Raw genomic sequence first — 21,378 nt, 5'->3', positions numbered from 1 at the left:
TAAGCTTATAAAATTGTTTCTTCTTCTGTGATTGGTGGCGCTCTAGGGATTAGCAGAAAAAATACAGACATCAGGCAAGTGCGTGAGCCACAGGACCTACTATTCCCACTAGAGAATGAAGTTAAATTTTCCACATGCCTAAAATGTGGATCTGTGTAACTAACTGCGGGTGGAACTTGGTTCTGTGAGCCAGAGATGTACAGGAACTGCAGAGCTGAACTGCGGTTGGAAATGGCAAAAGTTGGTGTTAGCTGAAGGCTTGGTTTGTGTTGAGATTGAAATAGTGTTTGCTGTGTGCCTCTTAGGCTGTTGCATTTTAAAGGTTTCATTGCAGGATACAGCTGGGAGCATGTACTGGTTAGCTGGCTCTGCAATAAGCTTACTTTACTTCTACAGCAAAAGATTAACATCTGGATTTCCAGAGGTACGGAATATTCTCTGCTTTTGACAGTGTTAAAGCACAGTAATAGAATCCATTGGAATTCTGTTTTAAAGCAATATGCTGAAATGTTCCTGTCTACAAAATGGGATCCGCTGTGTCCTGATAGCCTGGTTTTGTATCTTTTTGTCTCTAGAGAAAGACTGGAAGTTGGATGTTGCCAACTGGCCCAGCTGGAGCATACTATTAAGCAGTGCAACGCATCTGCTCACATGGAAGCAAAGAACAGGGGCTGGCTGTGACACTTGAGTCAAGGTGTGGAGCTGCAGTGCTTACCCCCCTTCGTTTGCCTTGCCCACATGAAGTCCTGCTCCTCAGGGACAGGGTGGGAGGGAAGGGAATACTCACGGAGCCAAAAAAATCTGCCTTCTTTCTCAGTGGTGCCATTTTATATTTGAGTTGAAGGGAAAACAAAACAAGTTATACATGTATAACATTAAATGTCAGAATTTCTGCCAAGAATTGCGAGCTAGTAGAATTTTCTGTCTCAAGTGAGGGTCTCTGGATCGATCCAAAAAAATCTGGGACACACCAAGATGTGCTGGACTGGTGTTCTAAATGCTAGAATTTTGTGTTGGAAGTCAGAGCTGTTACTAATAGTTACATGGTTATACAGAAAAATAAGGGTAAGGTTTTTATTTTTCCTGGCACTCTGGAAGTGAACAGTGTGGGGAAAAGAGGGTTTTATGATATCTAGGCTCTGAACAGACTGGAAGGAAAGCAGCTGACTACAAAGCCAGATGCCCATGATGCTTGCACTCCTACAGATATGAAGGACTAAAACACAGATGCAATGTATGTGTCCTATGTACTGCACTACGTAAGGCTGAAGGGAGGATATAGAATGAGGAAAGAAATGGATTAATGATTGTTTTATTTAAAAACAAACCAACAGACAAAACACACATGCACACCACAACTCATGTGTTTGTCCTGAACCTCTTTTTAAGTACTTTTGTCAGAATATTCAGTATGACCTTTTCCAATGAAAACTCTGGGCTGTTCACAGCAGTGAAACTAGGATCATTTGTAATTAAGCATGTGAAATATGCTTAAAAAAAAGTATTAAGTTCAGAGGAAAGTGGCATTTTTCCATTGTTAAAATATTCCCTTAATCTTGATGCAGTAGAAAGTTGCTAGAAAAAATTGTCTGGTAAATTCCTCATCCTTCTGTCATCTTTTCTTGTAAAGACACAAACATTTTTTCCTGTGTTACACACAGTGACTTGTCTCTGCTTTTAGGTGACATTTCTCATTGAATGTATTGTACATTGCTTTCTAAAACTGCTTTAAGTCAACAAAACTTTCTAATAGCCATTTTCAATGCTGCTGTGGCCTTTAAAGCTACCTCTTTTATCTATGTATTTGTATAGAGATGAGATGACCAGTAAAGTTCTAGAAGTGTTTATTTTGATATTAACTTTTGGATGTATTTGTAAAAATCTTTATTGTAAAAAAAAAAAAAATCTAATTTATTATAATAAATGACAGTTAATTCTAGATGATAGTGTTGCTTTGACAAGCTTTATTTTCACTCTATTTGCTTAACTGCTGTGGATGCAAGTTTAATGCAGTTCTCTTCCCTGATTTGAAGGGCCTAGTGCTAAATAGCTTGTAAAAGTAACTATCAGAGCAAAATTCTTATTGGGGATAGTTCCACTGACACTGTTATCCCACAACTGTGGGCAAGACTGTGTTCAGATGATCTTGGCAGTTCCTACTATATATGTAGGAAATCAGACCCACTTACGTGCATTACAGTTGTCTGCCTTAGCTCATGGCTACTTCTGATAATCTGCCACCTCTCACCCCCTAAAGTTTAAGACACTACTTCAGCTTTTCTTTTCTTATAAAGCCTCTTCCTGTGAGAACACACCCAGTCTTACAGCTTGGTGTAATCAGTAACTTCTTGGTCTTGTTTTTCTGCCCTGCTGTCCAGCTGTAGTATTTTGCTGATGCATTACATGGTGTCAAGTAGAAACATGCTGTAGCAGAAGCCTGTTCCTAGTGGTAAGTAGCATCAGTCCTCTGTTACCATGTTTAGAGGTGAAGCAATCAAAGCATCGAGGTCAAGATAGCGTGGGGACAGAAACAAGCCTGACCACAGGTGCAGCTTTATTTCCTACACCTACTTGCTTAATGCTTAGGAACACACCTAAATGAAGTTTCTTGACATGATTCAGACACAGGATTAGTTTCTCTTATCACCTTCAGTACCACCACACTTCAGTTCACGTGGCCCCTTGTAGGAACAATGGTTTCTCAAAACCCAGGGCAGCAGCTGGATGTGGTGAGCCAGGCCTTGGGTGTCTGCACCCATGATCTCAAACCACAGGCAAGTGGGGTACACAGCCCTCAACTGCCCTACAGCTGAGTTGCAGCAGTTCAGTTAAACATCCTATGTTGCTTGCCTGAAGCCTCTATGCACCTGAAATGCCTATTTCAGTGGTGTAAGTTGTTTGTAAACTGTCTCAAAGAAACAAACACCAAGACACAGCACAGGAAGCCTGTGGTGCAAGGATTTCCCAAAAGGTACCTTTAATGTGTTTGCATCAGCAGCAAGCAGTTAAGTGCTAGTTTTGGCACCAGGAGTTTAGATGTGCAGCACTACACATTAGACACCAAGTCATCCAAACCAACATTTTATCCCTATGAGTAGAGGAAGTGAACTAAAACATAGCACTATGAGTACATACAAAGTCAAGTTGTTGGTGTTCTATCACCTGTTCAGTTTATAATATTAGAAAAATAAACTTAAAACAGTTACTAATCAGATGAATACATTTTCATTGCCAACTTCAAAGAGTTTAAAAAACATGAGAAAAACCCCACACTTAAGTTTGTTTTACAAATGTTAGGTCAACCCTAGTAACAAAACTGCTGTACAGAAAGCACCCTCTACGTTTTTGTCAAAATATTTGGAGCCAAAATAATTTTCCCATGCTAGAAAGTCACAGCTATGTTATGTTCAGAAACTCCATTTGGATCTAATGAAAGTGTTGCATACTAAGTTGCAATATTGTAGCAGAGGCAAAAGCTCAGAAGCTCAAGTACAGTGGTAAATTGCAGTCCCACTCAGTCTCTATGAACTCCAAGGTCTTTTTGCTTCAATAACCATTTATCTGCCATTTTCATTTCAACAGATAAAATACTCCGTTGAGTATATAAAAACTGTTATAAAAAGGCAATCATAAAAGATAAGGTATTGGCAGGCATGTCAGCTTTTTTAATAAAAAAAATAGCCATTATATCTATTTAAATAAGGCTTCTTGTTACAGATTGTTCCAGTTACTGAAGAAAACAAGGCCTGATGAAAAACGATCCCCCATAAACCTTACACTTCCTGCCCCAAGAACACATTGTACAGAAAAGAAAACATCATTTAATGTGCAAAGTGACAAAAACAAACTGGGGGAAGCTCCTGAAATGATATGCTCCATCTAGTTTCTCTTGCAGTATCATCAAGTCTTAAAAAAAAAAAAAAGCCACCCTGAAACAAAGTTCTAAAATACACAAAAAACCCTTCATCTTGATATTCTTTCCAAAACAAATATGTACAGCACATTAATATGCAATATGCAAAAGCTCTGTGTTGCTGTTGGCAACATCTATGCCCTCCCCAACCCTATTCACAAGTGTACCTCTACTAAAACACAATTACATCACTAAGCCTGTTAGTTTGAAATGGGAATTTAATTCACCTAAAACTTGTAAATTTTTGTGTAGGGGCTCCATTCATTTGATTCAGGATTGTAGACTTCAATTGTGTTCAGGAATTCGTTGCCATCAAACCCCCCAACTGCATAAATACTGTTTGCCACCGTTGTGATGCCAGCATTGCTTCTCGGAGTAGTCATACTTCCCATCAGCTTCCACTCGTTTTTAGCAGGGTCATACATCTCCACACAGCTCACCGCATGAGAGCCATCAAAGCCTCCACCAACAAAGAGTTTTCCTATGGAAAAAGAGACAAAATGGGTGTTTCACTAAGCACCCTCTATACTTCCAAACACAGCCTTCCTTTCCTGGAAGACCAAGCCAGAGTGAAGAAACGTAGGGGTTTCCTGGCAGAAACTTGCTTTTTTCAAGGTCTGGAGTCACAGCACTGATTGGTCTGAAGTAATTTCCAAAGCCCAAATTCAAACAGGTGGAGTTCTGGAAGCTGCAAGGCTGATGGTGATGTTGGGGGGGGGGGGGGGGGGGGGGGGGGAAAAAAAAAAAAAAAAAAGAAAAGAGAAAGAAGGGCTGGGGGAGGAGGAGATGCTCCCCAAGTAAGCTTTTCATTTTTCCGGTTACAGTTTTTAAGTAACTGAAGGCATAAACCAAGTTCCTCCTGTATTGTTTCCTCCCTTTATTAGAATACAAAGGACCACACCTTTGTGTTCTACTTTCACTGTAGCTCAACATGAAAAATTCATTAAGCATAAGAGGCTGCGTAAGACTGCAGAAGCTTACCATCGTGAACAGCCACTCCAGCTCCCCGTCGAGCCATGTTCATGGGTGCCATCAGAGTCCAGGTATTGTTCTCTGGATTGTAACGCTCCACGCTGCTCAGGCAGTTCCACGATTCTGCTCCCCCAATTATGTACAAATACCCGCCGAGCTCGCACACTGCAGACTGATGTCTCCCTGCAACCAAACACCATGAGTTACAGCACAGAAGTAGTGTATAAACAACCTGCCACAGCAGCTGAAAGTTAACCAGCTTTTTTGTTTAAAATCCATGGTTTTGCAACTGCCCTTTTTCCCCTCCCTCCCAAATTGCACAGCAGACTTACGGACATTAAGTGGAGCACAACTTGTCCACGATTTTGTTAGAGGATCAAACACATCACAGTTCTTAAGTCCCTTTTGGCCATAAGGATCTGAACCACCAACAATGTAAAGTTTTCCATTCAGGGCACATACTCCTATTCATATAGGAAAGAATAATAAGTAAGCTAACAAATTAATAAAGAAAATAACAGTTGATCAGCTGCAGATGTGTTACCTGCATTGCAACGATTGGTTCTCAGTTCTGGAACAGGAGTCCAGTCATCTATTTCTGGCTCATACATTTCTCCACAGCTCAAGTCATCCGAGTGGCCATTTGACCCACCCACGACATATAGCTGCCCCTACGTGGAAAAAATGAGTACCTTTCACATACAAGTGGTCAACTCAAAGCATTATCACTTTAGTAACCTCGTAAATTCAATCAAGCAACTTGTATTACTGTTTTAGAAGGTTTCCAATATTTGTCCCACCTATGTTTACATAATCTCAACATATCATCTGATCTCCACACACCATTAAAACTGCCATCTGGAACCGAGCTCTCGGTGTTCTCATAGGTGCAATGAAAGTCCAAGCGTCCTTCTGCGGATCATAGCATTCCACTGTGCGCAAGCATTCCTCTCTGTTATATCCACCTAAAATCAAAAGGTTAAATGGTATCAAACTTCCAAAGACCAATTGCACCCCTTCCAAATTGAGCAAGCTGTTTTAAAGAACTGTTACTACTTCTCTGACCTGCAGCGATCAGCTTGCCGTTAAGTTCAGCTGTGCCCAACCCAGACCGAGCGTACTGCATCGGAGACATGGGCTTCTCTATTACATCGTTTGGCTGAAGCTCAAAGCTCAGACTCTTCAGCAGTCGTGGCGTGCTGGTGGGAGAGCTCTGAGGGCTGTTGCGGCCATGCAGGAATATCACGCACAGCACGCCATCCAGAACAGCGAGACACAGGTAGGTATTACCTGTAAGTCAGGAGAATGGGAGAGAAGACCGAAACGAATGACTTAAAACTTTCTGGGTCAAATTGTACACACCACGGGATTTCTGATGGACCTATGGACACAGGATCAAAATATTGTGATCCCAGCTTGGCCCCAGCTATTTTAGAAACATGCCACAAATTACTGTATCATCAGTTAAGAAAAAGTGTTGTTTAGAGATGTTGAAGGGAACCCTTGAGGGTTAGAGGTAGGGGGTACATAACACCAGATGCATCTTTTAGACAACTCCCCTGCCTCCTCAGATACTCACTGGAAGTCTTCTCTGAAGCAATGATTTTCCATTCATGTTTAGGACTCTGAACAGTAGCACTTGGAGAAAGACTTCCAGAGGAGCTGCTACTTATCTGCTTGTGATCATTCTCACGTGGTGGCTTCTTCTGCAAAATCAAAAGGCAGCTACAGAAACCTAGCCAGAGACTACTCCTCTTTCTACCTTTGCTTCCCTGAGCTAATACATAACTATTCACGAGAACACTTCAGCTATAACCTCCACAGAGCATCACGTATAGCCCACCTACTGTTGCATACTCAACAACAGTAGCCAAAACCACTCTACATCTTAGCTCGGTACTCATTTCATCCTCTGAATGCACCTTTGTACTGCTGGTGTATGACTAGAAATCATTTCAAATTCCTGGGTAAGAATATGCATTACTAGCAGGTTTTTCAAGGCTAACGAAAAACCTCCATCTACTTGCAAAAAAAATGTTTTACAAAGTAGAAGTCACACTTGAATTCTGCTTCTGGAATTTGAGTTAATTGTATAAAGCTGTTTGGAAGTGAATTAACTGTTCTCTTCATTCCCTGAAGGTGAATTAATTTCGGTTCACTGTGTTCAAATTAGCCGTTTCTTGGATTTTACTCCCTTGATACTTCCCACTAACAGGAGATTACTGCTCTCTTTTCTACTTCAATTCAATTCATACTGTAGTTTACGTTATTTTGCTAAACTAAGAAAAGCCAAAATTTCACATTTCAGCCACAACTGGTTGGGTTATGCAGGCTTTTTCTGAATCAGAAGAACTAAAAAGGGGGTTAAAATTCCATCTATTTTGTTAAGAAGAGACATAACCACAGGACCAAAATTTACAGTGCCTGCACAGTTCCCTGGAGTCTGATTTCTGGAAATCTTATGACAGTTTCCATAGAATACACCATCTAACTCATCGATATCTTACACAGAGTTTGACAGCTACACTCAGCTTTGCATGAAAACCCATTCATTTGTGGATAGCATTTCTGTTTCTGAATCTTCATTCAGTTAAGAGCTTATTCTTTTACCCTTAAACTACCTCAACAGGCACTGACATTGCAAACATCTGTAATTCAGAAATTTTAGAATTACTGACCCATTTTCCAGACCCATTGTCTGTGGGCTTTTGGTGTTCTCTTGACTGCCTGACTTTTCCAATGGCTGGATGCAAATTTCTGGAATTGTTAATTCCAGTTATCAAAAAGGATTTAAAAAAGAAAAAGTTGAGAAACCTTTGGCCTTATTTCTGAAGAAGAAATTTTTGAAAGTTCACCTCTTAGCTTTTAACTACTATAAGGAATAGCATCCAAAGGTAGTGAGATCTGTGCAGGTTTACTAAGAAGAATTACAAGTAGAACATCAGCTAACTTCATTTTCATCTCCCTTCACTTCTAAAATCCACATTCAAGATGCTACATAATCATTTCCTAAAAAATTTCAAGAGATATATACTTGGACACATCACTTAGGAATTAAAATACACAAACTTTTAGCTCAATTAATTTAAACAAACTATGTTTGGATAAAGCAACTGATAATTTACATTTATTAGCCTTTATTTATTTTTGTTTGTTTCTTAATTAGTTTCCATTGTCCTAAGCCACGTGTTTTTCAGGAGCTGAGAATCAGTACCATATTTGGCTGGAAGTAAAAAAAAATAAAAAAAAATCTCAAAAAACACAAGACAAAACATCAGCTCTCTCTGGCTCAGAAATTATTTACTGATGCTTTTTTAAAAAACTCTTGCAAATTATCAATATAGCTGAACAAAAGACATGGATGCTGGCATCTAAAAGATTAGAACTTACGTCTGGAATCTTTTTCTGTACCAAAATCTTAACAGATGCATAAGTCATTCTCATGAACAGGAAAACTGCAAGCCAAGTAGTCAGTCCATGATCCTTTTCAGTCTCTTGGGGATGATTTCCTGTACATTTCTACTAAGCTACAACTGACCAGCTACAGCTGACTGCTTCTCTACCTTTTCCTCCTTCTAACAGCCTAATATTGATTTAGAAGTCAAACCTAAAGCACTAATTTTGCAAAGGCTCACTTTGAGACAGTCTGCTGATAAACCGACATTAGTCTAAATCATTGTGTCCAGCAGTTTTGATGTGCTTTCTTGTCATGTATTGCACCATTAAAGCTACTGCTGCTTCCTCTGCTACAGTATACAAGACTTCAGGTTGCTGTGAACTGCTCCAGTCTATCTGAGGTTACCTCGGACTCTCTGCAAGTTGTACCTGCACAAACTGAATGTGGTCATCATCACTGCCATACACCTCAGCCTGTCCATCTAGCAGATTTCCATCAAGCAGCTTGTGATCAGCTGAGTAGTACAGCGTTTGAACCTGCAAAAACAACAACAGAATACCCATGTGGCTACTGTCTCCATTAGTACTTAGCTATAGGCAGATTACAAAAGGCAGTCGCCAGCATACTTCTCGTCATCTCATCTCAATCTAGCGGAATGACAAAACTAAAAGGAAGCAGATGTCATGGTGGCAATCTTCAAACATTGGATGAAGGTTCCTTACTTTCTCAGCTGGGAAGAAATCTTCGGTTTCCAAGGACTTCTACTGTTTTTTTCCAGCACAGAAACATTAGACAAGCAAGAGGTACATTAATTTGCAGAATTACACAAATTCACAATCTCATGCAAGCATTTTTGTTATCCCGCAAACAAGTTTTCTGCTTTGAAAAATACACATTTATGTTGACCAGAAAGAGTTAAGGGAAGCCAACAGTGGACTCTAAAAGAAAGGTATGGGGATGAGGGAAGACAACACAAATTTAAGCTCTGGAAGAAACTGTTGTCCACGTCTAAACATCAGATGCAACTGTTTCACTGAAATGCATCTGAATTTCAACATGATCAAAGCTTAATTATTTCAAGAGGAAATACACACTCGAGAAGGTATGACAGTTATTAACATGTACTTTTGCCTATACAAGTGTTTCTGAAGATCTACCGTGCCTGTAGCAACAAAATGGGAAAATTTTGATGTTTGGTGTCTATTTCTAAAGCCCGTTTTTTCCAGCCAATTAGGAATTTCGATTCCCCACCAATTTTTCCATTAAAAACTGCCCAGGCTACATCTAGTATCATTATTCATGAGTAAAGCCATTTAATAACACACAACTTTAAAAATAATATATCCTGTAAAGGAGTAAGTAAACACCATTAAATCATCATCATCGTTCTCTGCCCACAGCGGATTTTCTTAGGAGAACTGGGGCAGGACTGCTGCTTCTGTACGTGTCAATACACTTGAGGTTTCTTCTTGGTTCTTCAGCCTTGGTATCCTAGTTTTGTTAATAAACCTATGGGGAGATAAATCAATGGGGAGGAACAACCATTAGAAGCTTTTACCTACTTTGCATTTACAAGTAAAACCTGCAAAGGAAAACATCAAGAATCTACAGCAAGTTTCAGTACCACCTCCCCAGTTCTAAAGCAAGATACATGCCACTTTTGAGATTACTATACAGCACAAAGTGAGCAAAAAAGGAAAGCGGAAGACCAGACTGAACAGTTCATTCAGCTCACCTGAACACCCCCCCAGTTTCTCAGCTTAGGGGTACCTACAGTAAAATTTAAATTCTTTAGGGTCACAGTTAAAAAAAGCGGAAAAAAAAAAGAAAAAGGGATCATCCTTCATATTGATTTTTTTATATTTAAAAAAGAAAAAAAGATGTTTAATCCCATTTTCTTAAAGACTAACCTCTTCCATTAGATCTTCCAGGCTGTCTCCATTCTCCCAGATGCTGCGCTGTACCCAGTTGATTACCTTTGTGTACAATTTGCCATTGCTAGGTAGGCCAACATTGTCTTCAAGCATTACTTCAAGCTTGAAATACAAGAGGAAGGGAAGTGAATTACTGGCTGATTTACTCCACAGGTTTTACCCTTTTATTTGCAACATACTGTACTTTACATAGTGAGCATTACTCCTGCTTTTCAGTGGAGCTAGAGGACAGCAGGAGCTTTCAGTTTGTGCAGTAGAAACTAGTAAGCACACTGCAGTACAACACACTGCAGTACAACTGCAGTTATGTTTTATGCTAGACAAGGATGACTGCATACGCTCTACAGTCAAGTTGTACATTAGCATATTATACAGAACGTTCATGTTGTTTTTTAAAACTCAGCATACTATGGCTTCCCTTTTGGAAGCAGGAAAACTTTACATTTGTTCCTTGGCTTACTTTTTGTAAAGGTGATTTGCAACTCCCTTCACATTGCCTGCAGTCCCATGCCAAAAGTAAGTCTACAAACTTAGCTAACCTTTAACCGTGGAAGTTTGAGAAATTCCTCCTGTTCTGAAATCTGCAAAAGATGTTCCTGAATGTAGCCATCAATCTTGTTCAACAAACGTGAGTCTCCCATACAACTCGCAAAATTTCGGTAAGAGATGCAGCTCTGAACATCCATCTTGGAGAGCAAGTAGTCACCACAAACCTTTTAAGAAAGGAAGCTGCATCTTAATTTACACAACTTTTATATGTAAAAATTATCCACCCCAACACACAGAAACATTTTTTTTTTTTAACTGCAGAACAGGGACTGTTTGTCTGTTGTCATCTCCCTGCACTAGTTGCTGTAAATGAAATGTCGCCTTCCATAAGAATATGCATACATTAGAAGAAAGTCCTACACCTATAAAAGATACTTACGTATATGCGTTTCTTTGCAAACCTGTTCAAAACTGCCTACCTACAATTAAGTGAAGATACAAATCCCAATTCCCTTGTCAAAGGCATCCCCATTTTCAGCAAGAGCAAGCATTTTGGAAACCAAGCTCAAAACTTAGGTTCTGCAGCGCGTAGGCTATTCCTTTTTCACATACCACTGCCACAGATTTGCAGAGCCAATTATGCCCCCCAAAACAACCAAGCACATCAGTGCTCCTGTGAACCTTAAGGTTATTAACCAGCTAAGATTCATAAGCCATTTTACTTACACATATGCACAAATAAAAACTTAGCTTCAAAGATAACACGAACTGAAGCAATACCATACTGATGTCACTCAAATTAACACTATGGAAAAGCTTACCCGCTAAGCACTTTTTCCACAGAATCATTTTTTAGTCCCATTACCACCAAAAAGCATAACATTGTCTGACTGAGAAAACAGAACAGACCTCTGGAAGAACTGAGAACTGTACCTGCTTAACTCTCTCCATCTTCAACTTCTTTGCGGCTGAGTATACATCTTTCACCAGTTCTTTATCAGCTTTTAACCTATTGAAGAAAGAAACGTAACTTTGTTACTTCAATTCTTTATAATTAAAACTTGCCCTCTCTCATTTCTCAGACAAGTACTCACTGAGCAGTATAGGCGTAGTTCAACAGAACTTCAACAGCATCTGGATTGAGATCATCAAATTTGACATGGGAAATTCCATGAGAATCACTATCACTATTGAAGATTTCAAACAGGTAGGGACTGCAGCAAGCCAGCACAGCTCTGTGCGCCAACATCTCATGCCCACACACCTTTATTTAAAAAACAGATAAAAAATCCACAGGGTTGTAAGATTTTCTTTAAAAATACATTTATATTGTAACACAAAGACATTATACGAAGACCTTCCCAAGTGAATGGCACGATTCAAATCAATTTATTGATCAATAAATTAATCAATACTGCCTTCAACTTACATCACCTGAAAAAACTCATTAGTGTTGTATGGTGCTTATCTCAAAGTATTATCTGTTTTCTTCTTTTAAATATGGATTTTCCCAAAATATATATATAGTAGTATAAAATATAATGAAAAAACACATTCAGCCATAATAATTGAGAGGAAAAAAGTTACCTGGAGTCGGACATCGCAGAACTGACCACTTTTACGTAAGGCATTTAGTTTGGCAACAGATGACTCGATGAAATTTTCATCTTCAAACATCAAATATCCATTAGGAATCATTTTGGAGTTGGTCTGGCTGAGAACAGAATGTGTATCACTTACAGATATAACATTTTGCTTCCGTATAGAAGTATAATTAACACATCACTTGCAAACATTCATAAGAACTTTTTCAAAAGAATATCCACCTCAAAAAAAAAGAAAAACTACAAGAGTACTACTGCTGATGACTGTGTTAACAACAAGACTTTGGATTGACCAGATTAATGACTTTTCAAAGTGAGATGCTCCACAACTTTTTTTTTCCCCCTTTCAACTTTTCCACATCATGTCTGCAGGTACCAGCTCCAAAAACAGATGCGGAACCCGTGCTTGCTCTCTGTGAGCAAGTTGGAAACTGCTGCATTAGGCAAGTTTTATTTCCTTCCACGAAGATCAGATCTGGAAGATTCATTGCTATTTTCTGCTCACTGCATAAAATGTCATATTGACCAGACTTATTTCTGCACAGACCTAAAAAGCTGCTACATCAAAAACTAAGAACTGAGAATTTGAAGTAAAAAAGGGAAGTCAAATAGCCACAGATTTTTTTTTTTTTAAAAAAAGTTGTTTGATTTTGTGTATGTAATGGCTGAAATACTTCAGAGTAGCTGAAAACTGTAAGAGAAAACAGATTGAAACATATTCTGTATCACCACCGTGTATTTTAAGTCCTCATGAAGCTAAAGCAACTTCCCCTGAACATCTTACCCACATACAAACACGTCACCTTGTGCAACTTGGAGCAACATATGCAAAAGTAAAATCTCCTCAACAATTTTAGAGGAAATAATATATGGAATGCTAGTAACATTATCAGAAATAATTTATATTTCCATCTGAAATTTAAAAAAATGCGAAGATTAAACAACCCCCCCCCCCCCCCAATAAAATACAAAAATTGGAAATAAAAAACCAGTACAAAAATAATAGCAAGCTCCACATAAATAATTCTAGCTTTATTCCGCTTGTTTTAACTTCACTTAATACAGAAAGTATTTGACTGTAAACTGGCAATAGTCTTACTTCCAGTTGTTTCTATTTGCATAGATTTACAATGATTGCAATTTAAAATTAAAAAAAAAAAAAAAAAAAGAGGACAGGAAGTTTTTAAAGTCTCAGAATTTCAGCAAAACTATTAATTATTGAATACACATCTACCAGTATTAACTTACCTAGCAAATATATTACTGTAAATTTTTAACTGGGAGGTCTTAAATTATTCCAATGGTATCCCTGTGTCAAGACAGAGCACTTCAGTTTCAGTATCCTCTGATAGGGAAGATGTTTGTTGAAATGCAAAAACAGATGTATCTTTGCAGTTGCAATATGGATTCCAAAACTATCAGGCTTGAAGATGATGTAATCAAGTCCTTAAGAGCTATAGACATGAATTTCTTCTGTGATAATCGTGCATCATAATCTGCAATGAGGAATTTATCAAGTAAGGACAATATATAATGCTACCACACATTTCTGGTGAAATTTAGTCTCCTGAAGTAGAAGTTCCTGACCCCTCAAAGCCAAGTTTTCTATACAAAGAGAGAACAACCTGAGAAATTCCATATTGACACCACTACATCCTCATGTCTAACAACAGGTGCACCGTACCAATTCCTATGCACACAGAGACAAGATAGTAGCTACATCAGTATTTAGAAAAAAAAAAAAAAAGAACAGCTGAATCCAATTTTCAGACAGTTCCTTACCAATCCTGACTTTCAGCACTTCCTCTATCTAGATATTACTGCTTGCTTACACAAGAAAAACTATTAAGTAACAAAACAAAAATTACTAAACATATATAAAAAAGAAGCCACTCCACATGCCTCCTACCTTTTGTTTTTCCTGTACTTGTCTACTTGTATCCTTCTTCTCCTAAATGCCTAAAATGGACCGAAGATGGATTAAGGACACGTCTGAAAGGACTGGGCATGTCTCCAGTCTTAGGTACTTCCAAAAAAATAACTATAAAGTCAGAAATTGCTGTTTTCTACGACACCCTCTTGGATAACGAGTATCCTCACTACCCCTGAGCAGAACCCTCCAGCTGCAGCCAAGCCCCACGCTGGCACTGCAGCCCGGGTAGATTTGGTGGGGTCCTTCGTGCGGGGCTGTTTATGCCGGCCTTTTTGGGGAGGGAGAAGGGGAGGAGGAGCAGCAGTGGGGAGGGAGCAGGCAACAACCACCCACTCTGGAACTTTCCATGACCCTGCTGCTGCCTCGGGAAAACATCGATCACTTCATCCACTTGAGTTCCCCGCTGCAGTTCCTGAGTGATATTTGTAGCTGCATATTACATGCCGTGCTGGGAGTCAGGTTTCCTCAAAATAGGTGCAGCCCATTTCTCCTTGTCAAAACTTAAAAGTCACCTACAGAGCAGGTGGAAGAGCCCCATGGCTCTCCTGCCCGGCCACAGGCAGGATCATTTTGTCGGGAATTGGCCCTCCAGACTTCAAGCAGATCAGCAGCAGCTCAAGCACGGGACCGATTCTCCCTGGCAGCAGGGGGCATTATCCCACAGCACAGAAACTGCTTCAGTCCATCCCTATCAGCTTCCCACAACCCTGAGGACAGGCCGTGGCAGTCAGCAGACGGCCAGGTAGACAGAGTTAGCGTTATCTACATTTGGCCACTAGCAAAGACACGAACACGAAGGAAACACCTGCGCTCAAGCAGCAGCGGTGCCTGTCTGCCAAGCAGGGCCCCCAGCACGGGGGGCACCGCGGCACCCCAAGGCACTACAGCGTCCTACAGCGCGCTCTCGTCCCACCACACTTTGCTGGGAAAAGAATCTCTGTAGATTAAACGTATGCTTTTTTTTTAAAATGGTCCTACAGGCCTGTTACAAAACTGAAACCGAACTCTATTTACCAAACATTATTCAACTGGAAGCTTTTGGAAGTCAATGCTGCTTGCCTTATTGGTACAGCAGGGAAAACATCTCCAGCTTCTAAAGCAAACAAGGAGTTTCACTTCTTAAAAACAAAACAAATGACCTGGTGCTCACGCTTCCTGCGGAGCTTCATCTCATTTGAAACATTCTCTTGTTCAAAGCTGCAGAGATGCTATTTCAACACAAGCGTGGCAGTGAACTAGTTCAAAAAGAAGTTCTAAGAAAGTAGCAGAAGTTGGGCTTCATCAGGGCTATTTTCAAATGTACAAGAGCTACAGCCATGAGACCTCCGAGTTTGCAATTTCAGGTTTTAAACCTGCCTTTTCCCTCCCAGGGACCACCATCTAGCCACCGCTCACCTGCTCTGAGGTCCACGATTACCAAAGCAAGTTAAATGTACATTGCTCCCATTTCCACACAGGCTTCCAGCCTGCTTGCGCATTGCATTATGTACTCCCTTGTTCAATATTCACTGGAATTGCTGCTAATTACCAGTGTCAAGGCTTTGGGTAGATTTCAAGTTACACGACAACTATTCAAATAATTTCAATTAAACGCCAGAACCATCCCCATTCCGTCTGCATCTCCAGGCATGTCCTGCCATGTTCTGTTCTAACAGAACAACTTAATTTCATGGGCAGCATTTCAACTTCGTCCCGTGTGCTCGCTTACAACCTTCAACACCTATAAAGGGCATCCAAAATAACTCTGGACTTAAACAAAAGATCTGTCCTTTAAAGTGTTCCTTTGCACATGAATGCAAAACTCTGCATTTATGCACCTAGCAGTATATTCTAATGTTTTCTAAGAGTTTGAACATCTTAACTACTGCCGCTAAGTTTTAGTACTGCTGTATGCAATCCATGGCTAATATTAGTATTCAAAAGTAGCATTAATGAATATGCTTGTGTTATTTGCATTCTGCATTCTTTCTGTTTTGGTACACCAACGGTAGAACAATTGTTTTCATCAGTTAAAAATCGACAAAAAGCCAAGAATGACAGCATTTTCTACTTAAAAGGCTATAAAAAGGTACTGCAAACAAATTCCTTTCTATGGTCACTTTGAAATTTAAGTAACCTTTTAATTACCAATTTTTCTGATTTTTGCTTGTATTCCCTTCTAGCTCACCATCAAGAACTGTCACCAGAACTATCAGTATTTTTTTAGTATTATTATTTTTAATTCTCCAGGGTTTTTCATTTTTTTAATCAAGTGTGACAGTCACAGATCACTGTAAGCTAGGTAGAGCATGAGGTCTGATACCTCTGAAGTTACTTTTCAAGCTCCATCAAAATGGAATCACTTAAAGACTTTAGAGCCACAGAACCAGCATTCCAGAGCGGGATCTGGGTATCTCCATTCGAGAAAATTCCTTCTTGAGAGAAGGCCTATTTCCTGCACATAGTTTTAAACCAAAGCAAGGAGCGAGTGATCTGGGTTTGCGTTGTAGTTTTTGCCTTAAGCATGTTGACTGGTGCTGCTGCAGCTGGGCAGAGGAATGCCCCAACTCAGGTGCCTGCTTCTCACTCGACTGAAACTTCACTGGGTTCCTGTAACTGTGGTGCCCGAACACTTACCCGTATGCACAGGCTGAGATCTCCATTTCCAGTGGTACATCTTCGTATGGAAGATTCACAGCTCAGATACATTTTTCCACGATAAGTTCACTGCACTTAATTGACTCCCAGAAGAGAAATTTTCTCCTCTTAAACTCATCTTGTGATTTCACTGCATATACACTTTAAGGTGCATTTTCAAAAGACTAATTTAAATAACAATGTCTTCTCATCTTTCACTACCCTCTCCTCTTACACCTATCTTGCAATGCAAACACTACTGAAATATGATTAGGTCAGGCAGTTATAAGAGCAATTAAATGTCATAATTAATACATTTTACATTGTTGGTTGTGTTTAGTACTTACAAACCCCTCACACAGAGAATATTCCAACATCAAAAATATTATAAAAAGCCATTAAAAAAAACTGCATTAGGATTACTGTTGAATTTCTCTGAGGTCTTAAACCCGTTGCCATGACCTAGGACTGTCCTCTACAGGGCCACTTTCAGGGACAGCACGCGCTGCAGCCTCGGGTGAGGTACCAGGCCGGCAGGTCCCTGCGCTGAGGCTGCACATGGCCAAATGCCACACGTGCTATTTATTTTTTCTGCCAGCTGAGAACTTGGGTCTAGTCCGGTGGTACTTCCACATGCAGTACTTCAGTAAAAAATTAAAGTCGATGCTTTATGCCAAGTTTGCACAAGATTTTTGCCACATTAAGGTATTACCTCTTCAACTCAATGCTAAACCATTTATTTTTCAGTTAATGTTTTAGTTTAGGAGATACTTTTAAACCTTTGATTACAAGCTGATGCCTGTTGATAGAATGATTGACACTTGTTGATACAGTGGAACATAAATGGAATTTAACACCACAGTTGGTGTTCCTAGATGTTTTCTGCTTGCTTTCTGCTGGCTTTCCTGCTTTTCACAGCCTAGTTCAGAAGAAATGTAGGTTGGACCTATGAGTACTTGCAGTCCCTTACCCATATCATAATATATTTTCATGTCTGGGTTTGCATTTGGGTAAAATACTAGGGGCTAAGACATATACCAATACACCACTCACTGAACACTCAACTTCTTTACACCAGTGATTTAATACAAGTAAAGACTCATAGATTATGTATCAACTTTGGTTTGCATGTTTTCTTTTTGGTTATTTTCCACTACTGATTTAGTCTCGTTGGTAGCTAACTATGACCTGTAAATGAAATTGCTGTGTTTTGCTGCAAATCAACCCACGCCATGCCCCATGTCCCCACAAGGGATAGAGCATTTACTACCACCAGTTAAGGACTGAAGGGCAAGGAGAAAGTGCTGTGGACATTTTCCAACACTTCTTACGTGTAGTCCAAGAAAATGCAATACTTGGACTGTATTACAGAGAGCAAGGCTACAGAGCTCTGTATACACAAACGTGTGCTTGAAGACTTAGAAATTTTTACAAGAAGCAGGTTTTGTGCTAGAATGTTACTCTCCTCCGACTACAACTCAGCTGCAACACACCAGCTGCCCAGTTAGGACTCATTTCCAGTGCTTTTCTGCCATGCTTCTGACACAGTCTCTTTCACTCTCTCATGTTCCTTTTTCCATACTGGTTCTGCACTTCCTCTTCTCCTTTTCCACCTCGTTAAAGCTTTTTTGTTGTTGTTCTCATTGTCTTTGCCTACGTTCTCTCCCATATGTTAAAACCTGAACGTTTCTCTCCCACCCCCCACCCCCATGGATTTCTACCAACACGCTTCCTACAGTTCTTCAAATGTTTACCACACAACCAGCAAACTGTTTGGGCTTGTTTGTTGTCTCATCCCTCCCAGCTGGGCAGTTTTTGCCTTTAACACTCCCCACTTCTTAAAAACTCAATCTGAGGAAAAAAAAAATATACCTATTTACAGTAGCTAAAGTACCGTTTCCTAATTGGCATGCATTTGCTGACTGTTGCATCCTGTGCTCCAGGAGCTGGGTTTCTGGCGACAAAATCCACCCTCTAAAATTAAACCAATCTCACCATGGCAGCAATACATCCTGCTTAGTTCCTTACTTTGTAGATCCCTGACGGAAAAGAATAAATGTGATGTCTACACACCCATCGCTGAAAAAAAAAAAAAAAAGAAAAAAAAAAAAAAGAACTTCCCCTTCACAGCATGTGACGAATAAGGAGAGAGTGATATGATACTGAATTTCCACTAGTCTGTCACCACTCGGCCTTGCTATCCTTCTTCCTTCGTAAGTTACTCGGATGCCTCGCCTCTCACTTTGTCAACATTTTTTCACCCTCCACAGAGCTGCGACCAATTCGCGTTTTATGTTTCTGGGAGTCTTAGGAGCAGCAGTGAAACTGCCGAGGCCGGGGCGTTCTCGTCTTGGGAAGCCTCTGAGGCATGCCGAGAGGCCGCCGGCCAGGCGGGCTTGCAGGCAGACAGCACTGCCGCGGCTCTCCCCCTCCCCTCGAGCGTTAACGCCCAGAGGGGGTCTGATTTATCGCCAGCCTCCAGCAGCACCAAGGGGCCCGCAGGCCGCGGTGCCCCCGCGTTATCTGGCTCCCAGAAGCGGTGCGGGGGGGCCGTGCCCGTGGCCGCACGCCTCCCTCGGCCCCCGGCCGCGACCCGCCGCGCGCCAGGCCCGGCTCCGGGCGCTCTCCTCGGGCGGCCGGGCTGCCTGACCTTGGGGCGCCGCATGAGGCCGATTCACGCCTCTTCTCCTCGGCGCAACTTCGGGATTTGAGAAACGTTTACGAAAAACGCACAACACCCCGGCCCCGGCCCGGTGGCGGGCTCTGCTCGCCCTGCCGGCCCCATGGCGCTGCCCGCCTCTCCCGCCGCCATGCCCCGCGCCGGGAACAAAGAGCCGCGGCCCCCCGCTACCCCCCGGGCCCCGCCGCCGCCCCACCTGGTGCCTCTGAGCGCAGACGACGCCGTTCATATTGGGAGGCTCCAGGCTGCGGGGAAAGCCGAGGCGGAGACGCAGCCCCAGCCAGCCGGGAAGAGGGAGCGGAGCGGAGCGGGGCGAGGCGGCGGAGGGACGGAGGGAGAAAGCGAGGGAGAACGAAGGAGGCAGGCGGAGCAGAGCGGGAACGCGGGCACAGCGCCGAGGAGCCGGAGCAGGAAGAGCCCAAAGCCCCCTCCGCCTCCTGCGGGGCGGGCGGGAGGCGGCGCTGGGGCGGGCGGCATCGCGCTGCCGAGACACGGGGCGGCCGCGCCCTCCCGGCCTCCGCCCTCCTTCCTGCCCTCCATCCTTCCGTCCTTCCCTGCCTCCCAAAGGGGTTAGGGCAAGGCGGCCGGCGGGAGGACGGGGGCGCTGCCGCCGCCCGAGGGGAGCGGGAGGCGGTGGCGGCCGGCGGGCCGTGAGGGGAGGCGGGAGGCCTTCCCCCGGCAAAGCGCCCCCGGGCCCGAAGGGGAAGGAGGCGGCGGCGCGAGAGAAGGCAGAGGCTGGCCCTGGGCCGTGTCTTTGAGGGGATGCCCTCGCGCCCTTACTGGTAGCTCTTAGCTCAAGCACGCCCAGTTCGGTGATTTTATTTCTCACACCTAGTCAGGCCTTTCCTCCTCAGCTATGGTGGCCTCCCTTCACCTGGGCCTGTAGCTGAAGACAGCCAGATATGGGGACAGGCATAACCCGAGGGCAGCTGGCGCAGTGCCGGCTGCTCCCCGTGGCAGCCTGCCCTGTGTGGCAGCCTGCTCCAGCCTCAGCCTCTGCGAGCCGCTCGGGTAAAGGCATTTTCCCATCCGAATGTGAAATATGCCCCCGCTTTTCAAGATAAATCATATCTTCCTAGACAAAGGAGTTTTCAAACATCACTGCTGATAAATGAGGGGTGTTTGAAGTCCTGTCTGTTTATTATGTGTTTGCATGGGAGATAGCATAATGGGTTTCTGATTCATGGCTGGAGCCCTGAGTGCTACTGCAATATCATAATAAATAAAACATGTAGTTGGATGAAGTCTGAGGTTCCTTGCTTATTTCCTAATTTAAAGCATCAAGGTCACCTGGAAGGCAGTGATACGCTCTTTCTCCCTGTACTTTCTCATGGTTCTGAGGCCACCTTGGTTAGAAACCAGGGAATTTATAGGAGGTTATGTTAGATGCAGCTTCAGAATCTAAGCTATCAAATGTATAAGATGTATATGATAATATTTCCCTATTTACCTAATATTCTTCAAGAGTCTCAGTAGAAAAGCATATTTTGAAACATTGGAGTTGGATGGTTATGAGGTTACAAGAAGAGAGCGCTTCAGTGTGCTGAAAGTAATTGTCTTGTCTAATGAGAGGTGAACAGAGGCATTAAGCCACAGGGACAGTGCTCAGGTGCACATATCTAACCACACTGTGGAAACGTGTGTGGTAACGCAGCACCCATGCTGGGCCCTCTTTCCAGATTCTCATACTGCCTGCAGCAAACTGAACTGTCTTGGCTTCTCACCTCTCTCTGATTTATTTCCACTCCCTGCTCCTTTCAATTTTTAAATTACTAGCCACACCTCAGTGCCTACCTGCCCACTCTTTGCTTTCTTTATGAATGAAGCTTCTTATTAAGGA

The 21,378-nt window shown here is 42.0% G+C and overlaps 2 protein-coding genes across 7 annotated transcripts in view; one reads left to right on the top strand and one right to left on the bottom strand.

Moving 5' to 3' along the window:
• Positions 1-1,493, top strand: part of SWT1 (SWT1 RNA endoribonuclease homolog) — a 36,532-nt gene extending 35,039 nt beyond the window's left edge. For all 4 annotated transcript variants that reach the window (XM_035332716.1, XM_035332717.1, XM_035332719.1 and 1 more), the window contains one exon: positions 576-1,493. In XM_035332716.1, the coding sequence (XP_035188607.1) occupies positions 576-681 (106 nt within the window). In that variant the 3' untranslated portion in view covers positions 682-1,493. The remainder of the gene's footprint in view (positions 1-575) is intronic.
• A 1,455-nt stretch (positions 1,494-2,948) lies between these two features.
• IVNS1ABP (influenza virus NS1A binding protein) lies at positions 2,949-19,923 on the bottom strand. Of its 3 annotated transcripts, none has more exons than XM_035332721.1 (15): positions 19,735-19,923; positions 13,558-13,805; positions 12,293-12,419; positions 11,800-11,969; positions 11,639-11,714; positions 10,756-10,929; positions 10,193-10,318; positions 8,711-8,818; positions 6,465-6,591; positions 5,951-6,175; positions 5,729-5,850; positions 5,430-5,556; positions 5,218-5,349; positions 4,895-5,068; positions 2,949-4,394 (listed from the first exon to the last, which is right to left on the bottom strand). In XM_035332721.1, exons 3-15 carry the CDS (start codon positions 12,401-12,403, stop codon positions 4,141-4,143), a joined length of 1,926 nt encoding a protein of 641 aa, XP_035188612.1. In that variant the 5' UTR covers positions 12,404-12,419; positions 13,558-13,805; positions 19,735-19,923; the 3' UTR covers positions 2,949-4,140. The 3 variants fall into 3 exon arrangements, with proteins under 3 accessions (XP_035188612.1, XP_035188611.1, XP_035188613.1); XM_035332720.1 differs by lacking the exon at positions 19,735-19,923 and adding an exon at positions 14,219-14,465; XM_035332722.1 differs by lacking the exon at positions 19,735-19,923 and adding an exon at positions 14,219-14,465 and having other exon boundaries at positions 12,293-12,415.
• Between the last annotated feature and the right edge of the window lie 1,455 nt (positions 19,924-21,378).

Source organism: Oxyura jamaicensis, chromosome 8, assembly GCF_011077185.1.
Source record: "Oxyura jamaicensis isolate SHBP4307 breed ruddy duck chromosome 8, BPBGC_Ojam_1.0, whole genome shotgun sequence".
Lineage (NCBI taxonomy): Eukaryota > Metazoa > Chordata > Aves > Anseriformes > Anatidae > Oxyura > Oxyura jamaicensis.
This window is presented reverse-complemented; position numbering and strand designations above follow the sequence as displayed.